At 35.5% G+C, this 21,255-nt stretch overlaps 1 protein-coding gene across 11 annotated transcripts in view; it reads right to left on the bottom strand.

The window, feature by feature from the left end:
• BLTP1 (bridge-like lipid transfer protein family member 1) overlaps window positions 1–21,255 on the bottom strand; it is a 126,717-nt gene that overhangs the window by 19,233 nt on the left and 86,229 nt on the right. For 7 of the 11 annotated variants that reach the window (XM_064510654.1, XM_064510656.1, XM_064510662.1 and 4 more), the window contains 17 exons: window positions 20,501–20,745; window positions 19,210–19,315; window positions 15,806–15,903; window positions 15,339–15,524; window positions 14,132–14,300; window positions 13,391–13,602; window positions 12,389–12,587; window positions 11,763–11,822; window positions 10,217–10,443; window positions 9,219–9,349; window positions 7,630–7,753; window positions 6,669–6,778; window positions 5,022–5,112; window positions 4,416–4,478; window positions 2,564–2,808; window positions 1,663–1,878; window positions 287–467 (listed from right to left, as the gene is read on the bottom strand). In XM_064510654.1, the coding sequence (XP_064366724.1) occupies window positions 287–467; window positions 1,663–1,878; window positions 2,564–2,808; window positions 4,416–4,478; window positions 5,022–5,112; window positions 6,669–6,778; window positions 7,630–7,753; window positions 9,219–9,349; window positions 10,217–10,443; window positions 11,763–11,822; window positions 12,389–12,587; window positions 13,391–13,602; window positions 14,132–14,300; window positions 15,339–15,524; window positions 15,806–15,903; window positions 19,210–19,315; window positions 20,501–20,745 (2,663 nt within the window). The remainder of the gene's footprint in view (window positions 1–286; window positions 468–1,662; window positions 1,879–2,563; window positions 2,809–4,415; window positions 4,479–5,021; window positions 5,113–6,668; window positions 6,779–7,629; window positions 7,754–9,218; window positions 9,350–10,216; window positions 10,444–11,762; window positions 11,823–12,388; window positions 12,588–13,390; window positions 13,603–14,131; window positions 14,301–15,338; window positions 15,525–15,805; window positions 15,904–19,209; window positions 19,316–20,500; window positions 20,746–21,255) is intronic. The other 4 variants (XM_064510659.1, XM_064510660.1, XM_064510663.1 and 1 more) reach the window with 3 other exon arrangements.

Below are 21,255 nucleotides of genomic sequence, written 5' to 3'. Positions count from 1 at the left end.
AATGCTGCTTTTGATGGATACTTTTTGATGGGAAAAAGGTTTTTTGTTTTGTTTTTCTTAAGAAAATGATGGGAAAAAGCCAGTAAGCTGAAAATCTCTAACAGTTTTCAACATAGTGTTACCGAATCATTATTCCTGTGTTAACAGTATTTGCAGTACCGAGAAGATTTTACTAAGGTATACTGTATATATTAACCTGCACATACCATAACAATGTAGTTGGTTTTAAATCATATTTAAGCAGAGAGAAAGAGTGTTTCCCTGTCCAATTATACATTACTTTTACCTTTACATCCACCCCAGGAATATAAAACACTGTTGTTTCCACATCACTAGATTTTGTCTGTAGAGATGACGGCACTTTCTTGCCAGCAAGTAAGTGAGTAGTAGATGCATAATTAGTTTGAAATTTCTTCTTTTTTGAAGGAGACTCCTGATCTAAACTTCTGGAACTCCGATCATAACTCCTAAAATAAATATATTACATGTTATTAATACAAACTTAATGCTCTTATTAATAAAAGTACGTTGTCTGGTATTAAAAAAACAGAAGATTAATAAGAAACAAACTCATAATATCAGCTGTATAAAGACTGCAATCTCTACTTTATTCTTTGCTTCTGTGACCTGCACTCCCTTTCTGTCTGCCCATTTTGGTTTTGCCAAAGCTTATTTTGTGACTGTTTCAAAGAGTAGTATCTAAAAATTATTTTTCAGTCATTTGGCAAAAAACCCTCCATAACTCTGTACCGTTACAGTGAAGTTCACCCAGAGTATCTGACTTGTTTTCTGTGAACAATTCCTTGGTGTACAGATAGTAGTTATCAATTTTCTTTCTCTGTTCTAAGGCCTGGCTTCATATAAATTCCTGAGCTTCTCTTTCCTGGTCTATGAAATCTTAGATAAAAGAAGTGTCATAGGAAGGCAGGAACCAACTGCTTCCTAATTACAGATCTCCTTCATATACCTCTCAGTACAAGAACGCATTTCTCAGTTGTCCCTACCTCTTAAAATGAAAATTAAAACAAGCAAATCTCATTTTCTCATACTAATTAAGAAATATCTTTACTGACAAATAACAAGCTTCTTAAAGTTTGCAATATCATTAACATCATATCAGACTAAAAATAATAAGTGTAAAGCTGCCATTAGATGCCCAATCACATAAAACACAGAAAAAGAATAAAAAGATTAGGATGAGATCAAACCTCATTAAGATCAGAAGTAAAGCTCTTATGGCATCTCAGAAAAAAAAATCATTTAACTAAGAAAGGAACATATGAAGAATATTAGCATGCTTTTACATCCAGAAAATAATGGGAGTCCTCAAAGATCATGAGAAAACACAACAGTAGCCCAATATTCATCAAACCATTGTGCTGATTCATGATCTTGTAAAAGTTATTTCTCTGGAGACTGAAAAAAGGAATCCAAGCACTTCAGAAGCTTACAATTTCATCTACAGAGGATAAAATATGCTTTCAAAGATATCAACAGAAGAGAGGCATGAGCCAATTTTTCCTAACCAAGTGCAATTAATCATTAATTATTGTGCACATCATGATAGTAACTTAAGTGATGGAAATATAACGGTTATAGCTAAAGAAGAATAAAATGTTGATACCGTGTTCTCCACAAGGCAACTGAGAATCAGTTTCTTACCTTCGTAAACTAATGTCATCATGTTCCTGCTGAAGCGTTGTAGGGTGCAGTACACACTTTCCACAATCAATTTCAACCCTGATATCAAGTTCAAAGTCAATATTCCTCTCTGTGGTAGTACCAGTCACACTTCTGTTGGTAGGTGTTGTTGGCCAGCGTTCAGTGAACAGTTGGTGGACTGCAGCAAAGCCTGTTGCTTTCTTCCGAGAGGTACTCCTGCAGAGGCACAATTGTAGATTAGACATTCGTGTAGAATTTATCTGAACAGACACTAGGAAGTATTGTTAGACTATGTTCACACTCAGCATAAAACATTTTTAGAAGGTTTCTGGGAAAGGCTTTACCTGATGTACAGCAATATACTGATCTGCCTTTCTCTGGCCATTCCTAAGGTGCCTTTCTCTGGCCATTCCTAACATGCCTTTCTTTGGTCTGGGGTACTACAAAGAACTAAGCCTTCCTTATTTTAAATTCTCAATCAAGCAAAAGATAGGAAAACATACATACAATTATTTTATTTGTAACATAATATTTATATTATTACATGCACTTTATGGAGGTATAATTGCTGGATAAAACTCAGGGTTATGGTGTATCTAACAAATGTTGTTCCCACTAAAATCTGCCCTTTGCCTGAAAAAAAGCCTCCAAAGTTCTTCTGTTCTGTTCCAAGCCCTAAAATTTTTAAGTTATCTCTTTATAAAGAGCAGCCACCTTTTCACATCAGTATTTCTCCCTCACTGCAGTTATACCTGCAGAATACAACTTCCACCTGCCCTCCCCATATACACTTCAGGCAAAAATCAATCCTTCATCAGCAGGAAAGCTTTTATAGACTTAAAGTCAGTATTTCAAATGTATTTTCTTAATTTACATGTTCCTCATTAGGACCACTACTTACTGTGGTTTCCTATAAAAATAAGTCCTTTCTCTTTCATGGTCATCCTCCTTCTCAGAGTCTTCACTGCTTGACGATAAGCTGTCATCCCGACGTCCTTCTTCAGGCTGGAAGGGAATGCCGGGTGAGAAGACTACTGGAGTTTTGGGTGAACCAAATACCGAGCATGAGCCTTCACTAGTAGATGAGTAATGGGAGGGACCATCAATAGTTACAGACACAAGGTCCATTTCTGTCTCCTCTGGAAACTGATTGCAAAAAAACAAAAAGATATTAAATTTCCACAGATATTCTTCCCATCAAGAATGTATTAGATAGCTCTGGAGCGGGGAAAGGGGGGAAAGAGTGGTTTGAGAAACTCCCACACCTAAGTTCCTCATAATACAGAGATACCTGATGTAGGAATTGCAAGATGAATTATGAAAAAAATCAAAGAAATGAAAGCTTCCTGGGGAGATACTGCCACTGCCTAGTGATTGATCTGAATTTGTTAGCTCAATAAATATCATGCTCTGATCAGTTCATACCATCAGAAGTAATAGAAACATACCATTTAAATTTAAAAAATATATTTTGAAAGAGAAGAGCAAGAGATAGCAAAAATCATCATGAACCTTGTAAAGGGGGGAAATACCCAGAAGTGTTAGTGAGATGTACATGCAGAATGCTAACACAGAATGTACAGTATCATTTTAAATACTGGACTGTGCTCTTGGACAAAGTGTTGGACAGAAGTGCTTTAATATGAAATGAACTTCAGGCCAAATTTCCAAAAGAGACCTCCTATTTCTCAAGGAAATCATACCACAAGCACCACATAAGCACTTCTGGAACACCGACACCATGATTATGCAATTGAAAAGTATATGGAAGTGTTAGGTTAACACCAGCACTATCTAAGCAGTATTACTACCGACCTACATAGTGGTTGTCTGCAAATTCAAATTAGAGATGTGTTAAAGTTTATTTAAGAACTGGCATTGTAAGAATATTTGTTTATTCAACACCTGACACTTAACATTATTTGATAACATTTTGCTAGGCCAACAAAACTTAAGCTAACTGGGCTTATATTTGAGTATAAGGGGGGAAAAAAGGGTAGGAGAGCTTTTATATGTGAAGATATTTGTATGTGCAAAGCACATTTCTAGTCCTCATTTCTCCTTCCCTCTCAGAAATGAGAATTTGCTTCCTAGAAGAGTGAGTTGGAAGGGAGAAAGGAAGGTTATCCAAGAAGTTAGCTGTTTTAGAAAACCTTTTGTTATTATACCTAAAACATGCTTCTTAAAGCATTTCAAAAATCAATTTGTTCTCTATGTATTAAATTTTGACACATTTCCTGCTCTGTATTATTTGAAAATGTCTTACTCTGCATTAGGCACAGGAGTTCCAACAGAGAAAAGTATGAGAAGATGTCCTCCCACCTAACAATTATTTAGTGTTGCAGGTGCTGATGCCTGCAATCTTGGAACACTACGTAACGGATGGAGACACCTGCACAGGCACCAAAGTCCTCTTCTAAAGTGTGCTCATGACAGGTATCAGTCAAGGCTAGATTTATGTCATTGTTTTACATCAGCCTTGATCAGAGGCTCTGTAAATACGAAAACAAAATTCCACTACTTTTACCAAACTACAAAGTTTTAGCACTACATAAAAACATACACAGTCTCAGGAGTCTATCAATAGCCTATCATACTCCTCTGCTTACTTTACAAATTTAAATTTAAGTATTTTCAAATTTGATATACATGCTGTGTAGCTGAGTGCAGAAAGAGATGAAATGCTGAAAAGCAGCTCCCTGTGAGAAAAATTAGTTCTCTGGCAAGGAGGATTTGTTTCTTCTCAGAAATACCTGAAAAGACCCTTCCCCTGGACAGCTGGATTGTTGTGCAATCCCCAAAACCGTTCTATTCAACTTAGTTAAAAGTGAAAAGAAAAATATAAATTAAAACAATTATAGTAACCTCTGCTATGCAAAAAAACACACAATAGTGACATTTTTAAAATGGGAAAATAAAACAAGATTCAACAATTGTTTTTAAACACATAAAGGGATATACTTGTAGGACTACCGCAAACTGACCCATTTCCGAAACTCCAAATATATTTGAATGCTAAAAGCATTAGACAATTTTTGCACACTTCTGTTGAAAGTGCCCACAAAAAACCCTGTATTACTATTGTATGTATCAGCCTGGAAAAATACCTCTTTCAAATATTTTCCTAAATACCTCAATTAATTTCCACCCTAACATTTCAATTAATTTCCATGTTAAGAAATCAAAACATCTGTTTTCTATCAAAACAAATTTATTTTCAAAACATACCAGTATTTTTACACACACACATGCCCACATACATTCAAGCAATCCAGGTCTGCCTAGGTATACCCATCCCATGAACTTGTGACCAAATGGCACAAGACATTAATTAGTATCACATATAAAGTAATTCTTACAGAATCCTGTATGTTAAAGGTCACTCTTGGCCCAGGAGATGCTGCATCTACACGGATATCTGGGAGATCTTCACTGTCTCCTAGTCGAGAGCTATAAGCAAAAACAGTAAGAATATCTTGTCAATTTTTTACTACAGGATTGTGTGTCCACGTAAATATTTAACTATACAAATACATAGCAATTAAAAAAGTGTGGTCAGTGCTCGCCATAGTATCAAGGAGGCAAATATTAAATCAGAGTTGAAGCATTTTGGGTACATGGAAAGGGAAGAGGAGAGAGAGAAAGAAAGGAGGAAGGTACGCATTACTTAGCCAGTAGTCCAGGCTAACCAAACTCTGCCTTATTTATTTATTTTTAACTTTCTCAGGCCTGAGCCAACATGCAGAAATTACGGGGGAGGGAAGCCATGTATGATTTACCACCTGGGACATAAAACAAGTTGACAGATGACACATTCTCAAACACAAGTGAAAGTAACTACTCAGCATTATGGAACATATAGATGCTATTTTTCATTTACAACCAAAGTAATCATTAAATTTTAAAAACTTAGTTTCTTATTATGCTAGCCATAAGAATAAATTACAGAGCAGCACAAAAGCCTAATTGTCTTTCCCACACAATTTCTGGTTCTCTTTAGATAACCTTGTTAAAAGGTAAAAGGAAAACATTTTTCGTCTGAGAGATCTTGAACTAGAACCTTCATACCTTCAATTCTTGCTCTGCTTTAAGCATCAATAATGCTAATTAATTCGAAAGAAAGATTCTCTTCCCAAAGAGCAGCTGGAAAAATTCACTTTTTAGTACTTTATTTAAAGGCTTCCTTTTCTTTGGCTGGAATATGTATTTCTGTTATTTTCACATCTTAGCTATTTATAAGTTGCATTTCACTTCTACACAAGTATTCATATTTGAAACAAATTCCTCTTAAGAACTGCCATTCTCATAGAAAAAAATGTGAAGAATTCTAAAACTCCTCTCCACCTTTTTTATTTTAAACTTATCTCTATTTAATACATAACAATGCAGCAAGATTTTTTATTCCAAACCGTGAACTCTTCAGTTTTATCTACAGGAGTAAGAGACTGAGGAACACATATTCTAAAATCAGAGTAAACACTTGACAAGAAGATATCATTATACAACAGCAGTTTGTTCAGCAGCCATTAAATGATGAAACAAAAGCCACACAAAATACAAGCAAGGAGATTAAAAGAAAATCATCATTCATAAACTAAACGAGCTCTGCTTCTTTCCCCTCATTACAACATCCCTTTTTAAAATATGACTGACAATCACGCATAGAAACCAGAAAGATTACGCTGTACCATTTTTACTTATACACTACAAGTTTCTTGAGTACGTCTTGAAAACAGGATCCTATAAAAAGCCCTAAGTTTCTGTAGAAGTGGAAACTTTCTCCTCAGGTGACATGCTACTAGAGTCTGTCAAAAAAACATGTTTCAAAAAGATGAAAAAACTAATATTCAGAACATCCCTGTCTTCCAAACGGAGCTCCTCCTGTCCAACCCAACCACATACAGCTGCTGCCTACAGTAAAAGAACTTTAACAACTCAAATCCAAGGTTTCCTCTGTTACACATGCTGTTACTGCTTTCGTGGATCTCAAACTCCCAGAAGTTTACCTTGCTCTGTCCATTCTCTTCAGAGGTGGTCTTCCTGATGCTGAAATACTCTTAGATCGGCTATAGCTGGGTTTGTACCCAAGACCCCATTTGTCTTTCAAGGAAGCAGCCTAAAATAAGAAAAAAATATTTATATAAAACACTGGGGTTGGTGCATAATGACAAAAGGGTCTGGCAAGCTACAGTCTTACTTTATACAGGTGTACCAGTAAAGTAAAAAGATATGTTTGTTTCATAATGGTTCAAATACTTCTCTTTATTGACATCTGCCCACATCTTCATGTTGCCTCTGGATATATGTTCACCTTTCGCACCTGCTAGAATTCATAAAGTCCTGTTGCCAGAGAGAAGCATGCCCAAAGCTAACAATCCAACTGCTTTGGCACGTATCCTTCCTATCTACTACCATGGTAACAGAAGAACATGAGCTAGAATGGGAACCTCTGAGAAGGAGCTGCAAACAAACTGTAAAAACAAATATCTTTCAAATAATAGAGCATCATACCTGGAGGTCATGCACTAGGGCATACTGCAAACTATGCTTTGCCAGGTTTGTTTGACACACATGCCAAGCGGGACACAACAGATATCTACCGTTTGCCCAGGCAAATAACATGCTTGCCTCTGCATTTTCATTCATCAGTCCAATCAGGAGCCATTTTAAAATCTAAGAATAAAGATTAAACTACACATCTCCATATATACGTTCCAAGTATTTCCTGAGAATGAGCAAATGAAAACCCATTTATGACACAGTGGCTGTGAAATTTCAGTTTTCCTATCGCTATTATTACAAGGGGAAAAAAACCCCCTTCTTCTCCTCATAAAACTAAACGGGTAACGGAAATATTTGATATTCTTAACCTTTCTTTTTCCATGTCTAACATTTCCCTTGCATTAACTGGCATAAACGTGCAATTCAAATGCCATGGTATTTTAAAAATAACTTAATACGGCTTACCCTCATGCTGGATCGACGAAGCTTTTTACGAACATCTCGGCGGATATCATTCACAGCCACTGACTCCAGTTGTTGATACCGCTGAATTTCTTGATTTATCGTTCCTTCACTTGCACCTAATTTTCTGGGGATAAATTATAGCTTAGTATCTTACAAATAGATAACTATTTCACACATTTTCACACACTATTTTCACCATTTCAAAATCTGTGTGTTAAAATGATACACTGCTATCCTTGTAAAACATCCCACTTTCTCATTTTTTCAGTGGTTACTTATGACCAGTGCCACCTTTTCCAAACATAGCTGCAGAAGATCTGTTCTTGTTTCATTATACAACTTTTTGTCAGGTATAATATTTTGTCCTGTAAGAGGACTTTTTGATTATAAGGTTTCTATCTCCAAGTCACTTTGCAGAGCAAATACAGGACACAGAACAAGCTGTCACATAAGGAGATCCCAAACAGCATGCAGTGATGATAACCATGGTGGAGAACAAGAATGGCAGGGCAGCAACTCTTATTTCAAAAAGCCCTAGATTTAAGGACTTTCTGTGCACTTTAAGTTACACGACATAGTTGTTTTTAATTAAAAACAAAGAAAATGGGAAAATCACAGAATCATCAGCAGACTGAAAAAAGATCCTGCTGTAGCAGTCCAATAGCCATGTCATGCAAATGACAGCTTTCTAGAGAAGATTACATTCTGCAGAAATACCACCACTAAATAATTTACAACACTCTGCTAAGTATCAGCTATTTTGAATGAATCAGGGTTTATTAAGGCATTAATACACTCAGAATAGAAAGACACAAAACCTAATTTTGATTCTTGTATTCACATTAGAAGAAACACTAAACCTGAGACCCAAAGTTCAGATAAAATTGCCCTCTGACTGCTCACAGCAATTTTATTCCAATTACAAGCACAAAAACATGCCTTCTCTGTATTATTTAACACATAATTACCAAGGTCTATATTACCATCCCAGACAGATCCATTTATAGTAAAAGTGCCTTAAGGCAAAAACAAAAAAAAAGAAAAGAAAAAAAATTACTGCTAAAAATGATTAATAAAATTTACAATCCCCTCTTGCTGTGAGCATTATCAGATGAACTTCTTTCTTCAGGGTTTTATCACATATAGTATATGAGTTTTAATTTTAAAATGCTATCATGAAAGATGCAAAAATAGTCAATTTAAATAATTTTATTCTTCTTTCAATGAACAGGACATTATTAAAGTAATACATTTTATTAATCACTGTGATAAAAACTAAGATGTAACTACAGTTTGGGATTGGTAAGAAACTGATGATGCTCAGCCGATGCAATGCAGACCTAGAAGGAATAGGCTAATACGACACTTGGGGAAGAACTTGAGAAATTTGAGAGAGTACTTGCTCATCTGAATTTTTCTTAGGGAATCATCACGGACAATTTTTTTAAAACAAAACAATAATTTCCACTTGACTATCACAAATGCTGCAAAATATGTGATAAGAAAAAAAAAATCCTCAGGTGCAGTTTTGTTACTCCCAAACTTTATGTAAGTTAAAGCAGACCCACATAAAGGAAAACTCAACTTACTTTAAATCATCAATTACTTTAGCTTGCTCATTGAGTTCTCTAATATCGACTAAACGTTTCACAAATTTTCTTCCTCGCTGCTCTCCAGTTTGGATACTAGAGGCTCCCTGCCGTCGGTGATCAACAATCTCCTATTTAAAGTAAACATTTAATTAGTGTCCTCATAAAAATTGGACACAAGTATCACTTAACAATAAGCAAATTGAATTTCACACCTTAAAATTTGGAATATTGCATGCAAAAAGAATCAGTTTCCACTCAAAAGGCAGCTGATTGGAATTTTTCCAGTGATCCAAATCCCATCATTCAATTAGACACACTTTAACTACTACATACATGTCCCCATGAGCAGGATCTGCCTGCTTTCTTATGTGATGTGCTAGACTGAGGAGAGTCACACTTCGCTGACCCCAAAAGATATTCTACAGGAACAGAGTATCGATGGTTTGGGGGGCTCAAACCCAGCAGGTGATTTACAATCCTCTGCCCAAATGTAAGCTTGCGTGCATCTCCATATAAAGAACCTCCACCTGATTTCTAAACAACAAACATGACCGTTAGTGTTCTGGAATGAAGTTTTCACTTTGGCAGGCAAGAGACATTGAAGAACATCTGTTAAACAGGTTTTACATGAAACCAAAAAGCAAGGTTAACAGTATATTGGGCAATAGTACCAAAAAGAAAGTTTATCTAATTGGCTTATCACGTTAGTAACTTCTTTTCCTGTGAAGAAAACACATCTACAGCCACAGCTTTTCCAAAGCTGTTATCTGAAGTTATTTTCATGTTTCCAAATCCAAATCTGTAGCACCATGTAAGACCAGCAGAAATACGATCTATGATTTCTTGTTTTGATTTGTAACATGAGTTACACAAGCTACAAATATAGACAGTAGCATGCTGAATGCAAAAAGTCAAGGCTAAGACCTTTCCATTTGATGGAAAACCTTGTCAAGCCTTTTCTAATTAATAGCACTTATTTTGGTTGATTCACTTACTGCATGTATAGTAGGAGACATAGTGTCAACTTCGTCCTCATCTGACAGGTCAGCTATGTTTACAGAGTTGAGGTCAGCAATATCATCAATATCTTCTTCTCCTGTCAACGTTGTTAGAGTGTTGCCTAAAGCATTCAGTCTTTTCCCAATGTTTGGATCCATGTGGACATCAATACCACACATCTTCCATAAAACATTGAGTGTCCAGGTTCCAGCACTACTACTTTCTGGATTAAAAAAAAAAAAAAAAAGAGACAGACAGACAGACAAATCTTGAAATCTTGAACAGTTTTTCCTCTTGTAAAGAATTTCCATGCTGGGTTTCACATTAGTTTGCCAAGGCCACATTTAGCAGTTATGAACAACTGTCTTCTCCACCTACTTGGGAAGAACTTTGAGGAAAACATTTTCCACGACTGAAATGCTCTTTATAAGTACTTCACAGGTAGTAAACTGTATTTCTTTCACAAATGATGCACACAAACAAACCTAATGAAAATAAAATCCCTTGAGTCAAGCTGATCACCAGATAAGAAAGCATCTCAGACTTCAGTTCTCACAATTGCAGCCAAGTACACTATTCCAGAACAGGATTTCTAACAGCAGGAAACTTAAAGGATGACCATCTGTGTGAAGAAATGCTGACCTATTTACAGATCAAGTCTTGAATAAAAATACCGGAAGATGTCATAATATATTGTATGAATAACATGTCTGCCGAATACTACATCTTCCCAGGATTTTTCTAATGAGTGACACTTTTCAGCATCAAAATACAGAACTTGCTTTAAGAGAATGACACCACATACTGCTTTTCCCCTAAATGGATTTATCCTGTTTTTCTGCATTCACAATACCATCTGAGGCAAATTTTTAATAGTTGCAACACATTACAATTTTTATGTCTTCCCAACACAGAAAAGCAAATGAGTGGCAATAACTAGCAAAACTATGGGGCTAGGAGACATCAGAGATGCAATATTTGGGCAGACAAATGAGAAGAAGCAAGCAGCAGGTAAAAGGACTGAGAAGGACAGTCACAGGTAGTTTTGAGGCCTTTGGAGAATGGCAGAACTCAGTAGGAGAGGCTGGGAGAGAAGGAATTTGGGAAGAGTAAAGGCTCTCTCTGGAAGAGGGGAAGGAAGAATGAAGCTCAGGATGCAAAGTCTCAGCATTATAAGCACTGGGGGATTTGGCAGTGTCTAGGGGCAGGAATCATGAGGAAAAAATTACTACCAGGAAGAACTATTCCCCAACCAAGGAACCTGGCTGGGGAACATACAAACACACACGCACTGTGTGTTTCCCTGCAGGTAAAAATCTACAATCTATGCTGCTGATGGGACTCAAAACCTGGCATAGTTTGAAAAGATGAACCAGATAAAATTGCAAAGGAGTTTTACAAGGAAGGCAAGGTACTGTAAAAAAACAAAAAAATCCAATTAAATTATATGGTAGTTATCACAAGATTAAACCTGAGCATCAATTTTCATGTTTTATGAATGCTTTACCTATACAGCAATTGAATTATAAAAAAGTATATTACCTGCTGCAGCTTGTCCTGTTGTCCTAGAACATACTTCATATGTACCATCTGGCACCACACCTGCATATGAAACACACACACTGGTTAGGCACAAAGTTAGTGTAGATCAACCCTTGTCAAATTCCACCTTGGCTTCTTGCCCTATACAAATAAAGCATGAGAAGCACTGGATTGGAGCTGCATTTTTTTTTTTATTTTCATCAAATGATTTTATTCTTGTTTGGTAAATTTACTTGGTAACATCCAAGCTGCTATAAACTTACAATTCTACATAAATTCTAGAATCATCATCATAATGTAAATGAAAATAATTTATATTTAACTACTGAAAACCTACTGGAATCTTATGAAGTTTTATAAAAACAATACATTCAACTCTTCCAGTATCTGTCAGACAGAATGTAGAGAAATGCTTACAAGCAGAGATGCAGTGAAATCCTTAATAAAGAAAAATAACATTTAGCAGTAATACAACCTTTTAGCTCCACATTATTTTGGTTTCAAAAGGCCAAAGTCTCTTCTTTATCTTTTGGGGAAATTTTCAGCAGTTTTGAAAGCACAGGAAAGTGTAAGAGGAGATTTATGTCTGAAATACTATTGTCCAGTAGAAAATCACAAACACTTACATGCATTCATGACTAGATCTCCTCGTATTTCTGGTTTCCAATCATCCCAACTTGTCTCAAAGCCATCAGCAAAGCGGATGCAAAAGTTTTTAAAATGACCTTTGCTAACTAAAGATTCTGAGGAGCAGGCAGTGATTAATGTACTTTCAATGGTCAGGACTAAAGCAGAGCCAGTATCAAGATCTGCAGTGTGGTTAGACTGGAAAGTAAAATCATAGAGAGAATTTACTGGTGATTGCAAAGTCAAGGTGATTTCATACATGCTTTAGGAACTGTTTATCTTTCCCTCTGCTACTGAGGAAACTGACCCTCTCCTTGTATCTTCTTGTATCTTTATCTTCTCTACAGAAAATTTCAAAAGCGTCCCATCTGTCCATACAATGTCTTGGACTGTTATTTACTAGTACATGCAACACCTACATTGTAAAGATACAAGGAGTCAAGCTTATCTGGAAAAGGAATATACGATATACTTTTTGTCAATAATTACATTTTAAATTTCATTCTGTAACTCAGTGAAAATGAAAATAAAATATGTATATTTTTCAGCTTAGTAAATCATACTCTCATTCCTTACTTTGAATAAATAAAAACACAGTCACAAAACTATGTTAAAGTCAACAGTTTCAGAGTTTTTCTATTTATAAGCACATGAAAAATAAAGGATTAACTGGAATTTCTGATGGCAGGTTTCAAGAAAATATGTTGCACCTGAAACATTTCCAAGGATTTCCCAAAATACTGAGCTCATATGTGTTGTAAACAAGAAACCATTATGTTGTCTCAAATTGGGCACACCAACTGAAAAATGCATAACCTCAGCCTTTCATAAACAAGAATACCATTTTTTATCATAAGCGATGTCACTACTGCAATGTCAGCATCCTATGATTTCTATGTTAGTCTGATGGCAAATTAATTTCATCTGCATAAAAATCATACATCACAAACAAATGGATATTTCAACAGACTACCATCCTTCACTTCACACATTTTGATTACCTGAGGCGTGTTTGTGATGGGCAGGCAAATTCCTAAGTCATTGACAGTCAGCTGAAGAAAAAGAGTCCCAAAAGCCTGGGCAGATGTTTGTTGGATTCCTGGCAGCATATCTACTACTTCTTTGGTGGCCATATGAATATCTTTATGCAAAGCCATCCTCTGCTCGTTCCAGTTGTCATAAGCAGCCTTGTAATTCAGCCAAAATAATACAGCTTTATGAAGAAAACCAGAAGTGCATTAAAAAAAAAATTCAAAAAGTGCACATGTTCACTGAAATTCTATTTTTCTCATTTTTACTGTTTCTCCATTACTTTAAGACTGTGCATTATAACGATGCACACAAGTGCAAAGACATACACATACATTCAGAGTGTAGAGACCAGTCTCATGCTGCAAGGGCCAAGACAGACAAAGCTTGTCCTTTAGTATCTACATTAACACATTAAAATACAGAAAATGATGATGTTCTCAGCATTACTCATTTATAAAGACTTGCAAAGCAACTCCCTGTAACCCATCTGAAAACTAATCACCTCAGCAAGTGCAACTCATTGCCAATAGAAATGATTAATATGTTGGCATGCAGTAGATCTCCTAAATAAATTTCTAAACTAGATTATTTTACCTAGTATTTCTATTTTGCCTGAGAAACTAAGCCTTGAATAATCAAGCCTCTTTGAAAAAAATACATAGCTTGGTCAGTATGAAAATAAATTCATGGCAATCGTCTCTCTTTAATACCTCTATCAAAGGCCACAGGCTGAGCAAAAACAATTGGTCTGTTCAGAGTAATAAGCACAGCTTCCCTATCTGATGAACCACTGATTTCTTCTCGCAGAGCATTTCTTAATCCAATTCTTGTCTTAAAATAGGCGACTTGATGGAAGTCTGAGCCAGCTTCTTCATAAACCTGAAAATATTAAAAAAAAAAGAAAAGAAAAAAAGAAAGAAAAAAAGAGGGGGGGACAAAAGCAGGCGGGCACATTGCAACAAGGAGGGGGTCAGGAAGAGGAAAAAATAATCAAGTTACTTAGTGAATTTAACAAAATGTAAAATTTACAATAAGTCGTATAATCTGTCCTTTCCCCTTTTTCTCTTCTATCTAGAGCTCTTCTAAGGATAATCAATTTCCTCCCATTAAATTCTGATCACAATGATATTTCTTTATCATGAAAAATTAAATAACATAACTATTTATATATCCAAATCCTTTGTAATGACAGTACATTTACAGGTTCTAAGGTTTATATTTTTTTCAGGCATCACAAAATATTCTCATATCATATAACTGGTGATTCCAGGTGACAGTGGGTTTAAGAATCCAAGAGATACAATTGTCAAACTAAAACAGACAAACTAGGTCAAAATGTAGGTCAAGCCAAGTTTACATCTCACCTAATCTTATTATTTCATGCATGTACCCTAAAAATAATAGCAATATCATTAAAAATTTTCAATTGGGCTCAGTAGCAAGGCCAGTACTGTCGCAAAGGGTAAATAAGTTCCAAGATCTTAATGGGAGGTGGGGGGGGGGGGGGGAAGGAAAAAGAAAAAATATACTTTACTCTCACTTCTTTAACACAAGTACATTGCCCTTCATAGGAAAGATTTGCTAACTCTTCCAGAAAGCCACCTTCAGTTACTACTTATACTGAAGTGAGAAAATTGATTTTATTTTGAACTACTACATAACAATAGATATGAGTATATTCTGAAAGTAAATCTCCACAATTTTATATGCTGCAGATTCCTTAAACTTTTCAGAAACAGAAAGAAAACAAAAAACAAGAAACCCTACAACCCTACACCCACTTCATAGCCAGAGCAGAAGGGGGGAAAAAAAAAAAACAGTGTAAGACAACCTTTTCATTATGTTCTGTATTTTTCAATCACCCTCTGTTTATTAATAAAGTCTGAACTGCTGCATGCAAAGATGCTGAGCACTAACCTGATGTTTAACAATCTGTCCTAATGCCAGATTTAAATCCACCTGGCATTTACCAAACAGTTTGAGGTAGCTGCTACTTCCAGGCATTGCTTTGGTTTGTAGTCTGTTTGAGAGCTCAAGTTCTATCAATCCAGTTTCAAATCTCACAGCCCGCATTGAGGGAGTTGTGGCTGTTACTTGAATTCCCTAGCAAATAAAGAAGGTACAAAGTTATTTACGATCTGGCTCAGAGACATAAAAAGAATTGGCAGAAAAAAATCTTCACTTTGCAACAAAAAAAAGAGGGCATAATGATTTTTCATATGTGATGTCACTAAGGTATTTTAAAAAGATTTCAGGAACCAAACTTAGGATTGGGGCTTTTTCTTCATGCAGAGAATTCTTGATTCAATTAGCTTTGAGGTAAAGATCCAAATACTCAGTCATTAATGGCACCCAGAACAATTGTTTCGTCATCAAAAGGCTACCTTAAACTGTAGGCTCAATGAGTAAAGAAGAATTTTGGGCTTCTCTCCATCTGTTGTGCCATCATGTTCATTCCAAAGAGGTATTGGCTGTTCCCCTCCTGTATATATTAAACGTACACAATCAGAGTTTTAACAAAGAAAACGTTTTCCAAAAAAAAGATATAAAAAGTAAAAGACGATACTTAATCACATTTCATTTCATAAACAGTAGTTTGTTGAAGATTTATAAAAAAACATACAGAAGGTTCAAGACAAAAGAACTACCTGAAATTAACTGAAAATAAGTAGTAAACACTTGACTATATTCTGCAACTATTTTATTATACTGTTGGATTCCCTACCCTGGCATATTGCATCCCAACTTACATATTCCTTTATAGCTTAACCTTAAGAAACAAGCCTTTCTTAGAGTCTCCTAAGGTTTCATTTATATTCAACTTCAGTCTACAGGAAGTTGCTGTTACCAGAAAAGGCTAAGGCTTTATTTCTCCCCATATGTGCAAACTCTTCTCGTTAAAGTTATTTGGTGGTAAGCACAGGTGGTTTAAGCATTAATTAAAAAAAAAGTATACAATAATTGTTTAATCACTCCATTTTGTATTAGTGTGTTTGCTTTCCTTCCAAGTACTCTTAATAACCTCTACTACTGGCCGTTTTCTCTAAATGTTGTTAACCAGAACCATGTAATGCTACCGAAAGGTTCTGAGGAACAGACAGAGTAACTCTTGTCTTCCATATATTCGCCATGTGCATGTTAGAGGCTATTTTTGCAAGGACATTTCATCATGGAGTTTATGATATTTCTTCCAGTTTAAAAAAAAATTTCTCCTCCCACTTACTAAAGGAAGATTTTTAAAAATCAAGAAGATTTTCTTGAATGAAACTAAATTTGAGATTGGATTTGTATCTCTGACCTACACAAACCAGTGAGAAAACTTCTGAGTCTGAAAGCAGACACCTGCTGCGTTCAAGTAAACGCTACCCTCAACTTGTAGATGAAACTATTATGAACTACTCCGTTCACCAACCAGCTCTTAATCCATGCAACTGTACCTTATATAATTGGTACTTATCCAGTTTTTATATTAGCACAATATGCAATCCATGTGTTAGCAGACTGGAGAACAGAGTTAGAAAAGCCCCTTGAGTATGTTTTGCTATTTGGGAAGACCAAGCCACCTAAATCACTCTGTCGCAAGCCAGAAGGACAGTAGGTTCTTTTGCCCGTTCTGCACTCAGCACCCAGGGCCCATGGGTTGCTGGCGCCTGACCACGTTCCTGCTGAATTACCACAGCACAAAAGGTAGCAGTCACATGTGAAAATAAATCAGGCTACTATTTGCAATAGAAACGTCTAATCTGGAAAAGCAAAAAACCAGCAATGGTAATCAATTTCACAGATAAAAACAAGGAAGAGATTGAACTCTAGAGACTAAGAAATGATGTAAAAGAAATCTAATGCAGCTTCCCTATTTTAGCATTTTATGCTCCTCTATAAAAACTGCTCTAATACAATAATGACGGCTGCCAAAGGTTTATTCTTCCCCCAAATGTTCTCCTACTATTTGATGCTGAGGTAATTTGCCTGGGACAAACATCACACTGTTTAAATTTCTGTTTCCTCTTTCCTATGTTTTAGAGATTCTGACTTTTTACATTTTCTCCACTACATCTTTTAACTCTCTTGAGCGCATCTAATCCAGACCTGCAGATTCCTTTATATATATATATATATTTTTTTATATTTATATAAATAAATATATATACACACTTGTGTGTACCACCTGTGTGTGAGCACACTTGTGCATAAATATACATACATACACACACACGTATATACTTTCACTTAGTCACTACTTTAAGTGTCCCTTTTCCTCATGATGTTGCCAACAGTTAATGAATCTTTCTGCTAAAAAGTAGCTTTATTTCTATAACAGCATTTTAAAGCAACTAAAAATACATTTTTTAAAATGAAACTACTTGAAATTATACCTCCCATTGAATGTTTATTCACATTTGTCATCCTGTGACATTCTCAAACACATCCTTCCTCCTCTAAAAACTTAACTAATGAAGTTCACATTCCCTTTATTCCCCTGGTTATTTCACTTTGGCGTTTTGTCTCTCTCCCTCTCCCTCTAATATCTTAATAGGCAGCTAAGATCTTCTTTGAATTATCTCTTTTCCTTTTTCTAATTCATTATCGCTTGTCTGTCCCCATCTACCAATTCTTATTTTGACCCATCTAAAAAACAACAGAACGTCTTTGACTATTTGTTATTTCTGTGCTTTCCTGCTCACCTCTTAACCCATCATGTGTAATATCCACAGTAAATTTTGTTCCTGTATTTTTTTAAACTACCAAATGTTATTCGTCTAACATAAAGCTTCCATCCCTTATATTTCCCTCAGAGTGGTCAAATAACAGAAAAAGTAGTATCATTTCATATTAGTTCTTCCAGTCTGCGGAATAATAAAACTTCTTTGCTGAAGTGAATCATCACTGTGTGACACAAGTTATCACCTTTTCAGCTCACTCACAGTTTTCAAATGCAGACCTTTAAGAACATGCAGAACCTTTCAAGAAATGCAGAACATAAAGAACTAGAAAGAACTAGAAAGAACTAGAAAGTAAGTGGATCCTTTTTTAAATGCTGTTTAAACTGTGATTCAGTCCACATAATCCAACAGAAGCACTATTTTAGGTAAGAAAACATGTTTTGTATCTTTGTCTACCCAAACAGGCACATTTGTTTCCATAACACTGAAAAAGAGACAGCGTTGAATAATTTTGTAGTTGTTCTCTACAAGTGATTTTGATGAAAATGCTGTTTTTCTTCTGAAAATTTGGGGGGAATCTATAATGGCAGAAATATCAGTCATTTCTGCATTTACAACATGATACACAAACCAGTCAAATAAATAGCTAAATGCCTTTTAATATGGTTCTAAAGCTTGTTATCTACAAAGGATCCATAAGTTATCAATCAGGAGATACTAAGTAACGTATTAAACAGTATCGATACTATTTTCCCATGACACGGCCATTTTCCTCAGAAGAACACACTGACGAACCTCATTTTAAAGGTGAGGAAAGTGAGTACAAGACATACACAAAGGAAACCCAGGAAAGGTCACATCAGAGAGAGTTTGTCATTCTGGACACTAGCCTCGGTGTCCATCATGCTTCACAACAAAACATACTGCTTCTGAAAGTGCCACAGACATTTCCAGACCCCCTCCTATTACTTCAAACTGTAACTTTGCTGCTGGCTTCTGAGCAGTACTAGATGCAAAGTGGTGGTGTTGGTGGAATAAACACCTATCCAGATAAACAGATAATATTACCATCAAGCAAAGCTTAAAGGCGACTTTAAGTGAAATCTTTAAGTGTTTCTGCTTACCTGAAACCTTTTGTATGACTTCATTTACTTCCTTCATGAACACTTTCTGTACAAATACCAAGTGATTTAATAGGTCAGTTGTGAGATTATGTTCAAAGGAACCAACCTGCCAAAATACAAAATTTGAAAACACAACTTTAAAACACTTACCATAGCTATGTTTTCAAAACAATACAATTTTAATTTTTTATGCATATATTTTCAAGTCATAATATACCTGTATCATTATTGGCATAAAAAAAAAGCACGTGGAATAGTTTTGTCCTGCAATTTTTTTGCTGTAAATACATATCAGAAAATTGGTAGTCATACACTACTATATGAAAAAGTGAGAATGATTAACAATCTCAAGAGTTCATTTTCTTGTCTTGCAAGTTTAGCTTAAACAATAAAATGCAGGACTTCACAGAAGTTCAGGGAAGTATGTGAATTGATACTTAATTTCAGCATGCTGAACAACTTTAAAGTAAGATCAAATCCTGAGGTCTTTCCCCAGCCAGGACAATACCGAAAACGGCTGAACAAAGAGCAACACCTAAATAAACTTCTCCCATAAGGATACGAGCACCACAAGTCTCAATTACAGGTGTGATAGACAATTTTACTGACTAAAGAAGGGTGGGTAGTAGAAAGGCTTTTCCCCACCCAATGTTTTTCTTTTAAGCAGCACTCTTTCTCTCCTCTGTGAAAATTATCTGTAGAAATCTGTATACAATATAACATGAAAATAGAACAAATTATCTACAAATAGAAGATTTTAGATAATTTAATGAAGTTATTTGTAGCTTCTTGTATCTGTAATGATGAAGAAATAAAACAACAGTCCCCACACATAGTCTTTAAACTTGAAAAAAAAAATTCTGCAAAATATACAACAAAAATGGGTTACCTGATCTAAGGCATCAGTTTAAAATTACATTGTATTTGAATCATCTGCATAATATACTTTTGTCTACTTCACTGATGAGAAATACAATCATTACCAACAAAGTGTTTAAACAGATCTTCCCTGTTTGTTTGGGTTTGTTTTACAAAATAACAAAAAATTTCAAAATTCTCCAAATATAGTGTTTTTGACCATTTAATATGTCGGCTGCTCATCAAACTAAGGACTGTTCTACTTCAATTTCATGCAACTACAAATAATATATTTGGATCATCCTGCAAATCCAAGAATTCTGGAGCAGGCAGATCAGTAAAATAAACAGGTCAAGAAGATGCACATACAGAAATGTAACAGATGGAAATATTCAAAAAGTTACCAAAGACTACCACAATCTTCAACACCTACTTCAGCCACACAACGTAGGTAGTTCCCTTGTAGGTAATAGCCTTGTTTAGCAGGAAGCTCATCTATGCTCCATATTTGGTCTGAGTAAGTATCGTGTTCTTCCATGATATATTTGCCTGACATAGTGACAGGAGGAAGGTTGAGACTTGCTGAAGGAGGAATGGTTGACATATCAGTGGCAGAGACTTTAGAAGTGAAGCGCAACCTGTGACTTGGAAGCTCAAAAGTAAATCTTGTTTGGGCACCTGTAAAAGGAAGATGGGGAAAAAAGTACGGCAAAAGACAACTTTTCATTTGTTTTTAAGTTTAAGAACACTTTTGGAATAAAAACCTTAAAATTATGTTAAAGTGAAGAGCACAGATCTCTAGAGCTATAAATATCCAGCCACATGATTCTCAGTTTTGTTTAAAACAAAAAAAAGAACATATCACTGTAATAAGATAGAGAAGGAAGTCAAACTACCTAGCACATCTGTACTGAAGCCCTATAAAGTATTCTTGAGAAAACTTACCTATCAGAATTTAATTATTCAAGGATCATAAACTGATTTTAGCAGTAAGAGGAAAGCTTCCTAGGAGGAAGCTACATATGAACGCACACACATCTGCATGTGCTCTTGTGTTCTGCCTTTGGCAATCATGTATTACAACAACAGTGTAAGTTCTCTATATGGTCCCATCTGATTGATGTCCACATTCAAAAAAAGAAAAACCACTAAGTCAACAGCAACAGATTCAAAGCTCTAGCAGTAACT

The sequence above is a fragment of the Dromaius novaehollandiae genome, chromosome 4, assembly GCF_036370855.1.
Source record: "Dromaius novaehollandiae isolate bDroNov1 chromosome 4, bDroNov1.hap1, whole genome shotgun sequence".
NCBI classification, from domain to species: domain Eukaryota; kingdom Metazoa; phylum Chordata; class Aves; order Casuariiformes; family Dromaiidae; genus Dromaius; species Dromaius novaehollandiae.
The sequence above is the reverse complement of the archived record's forward strand: the minus strand, read 5'-3'. Positions and strand labels throughout refer to the sequence as shown.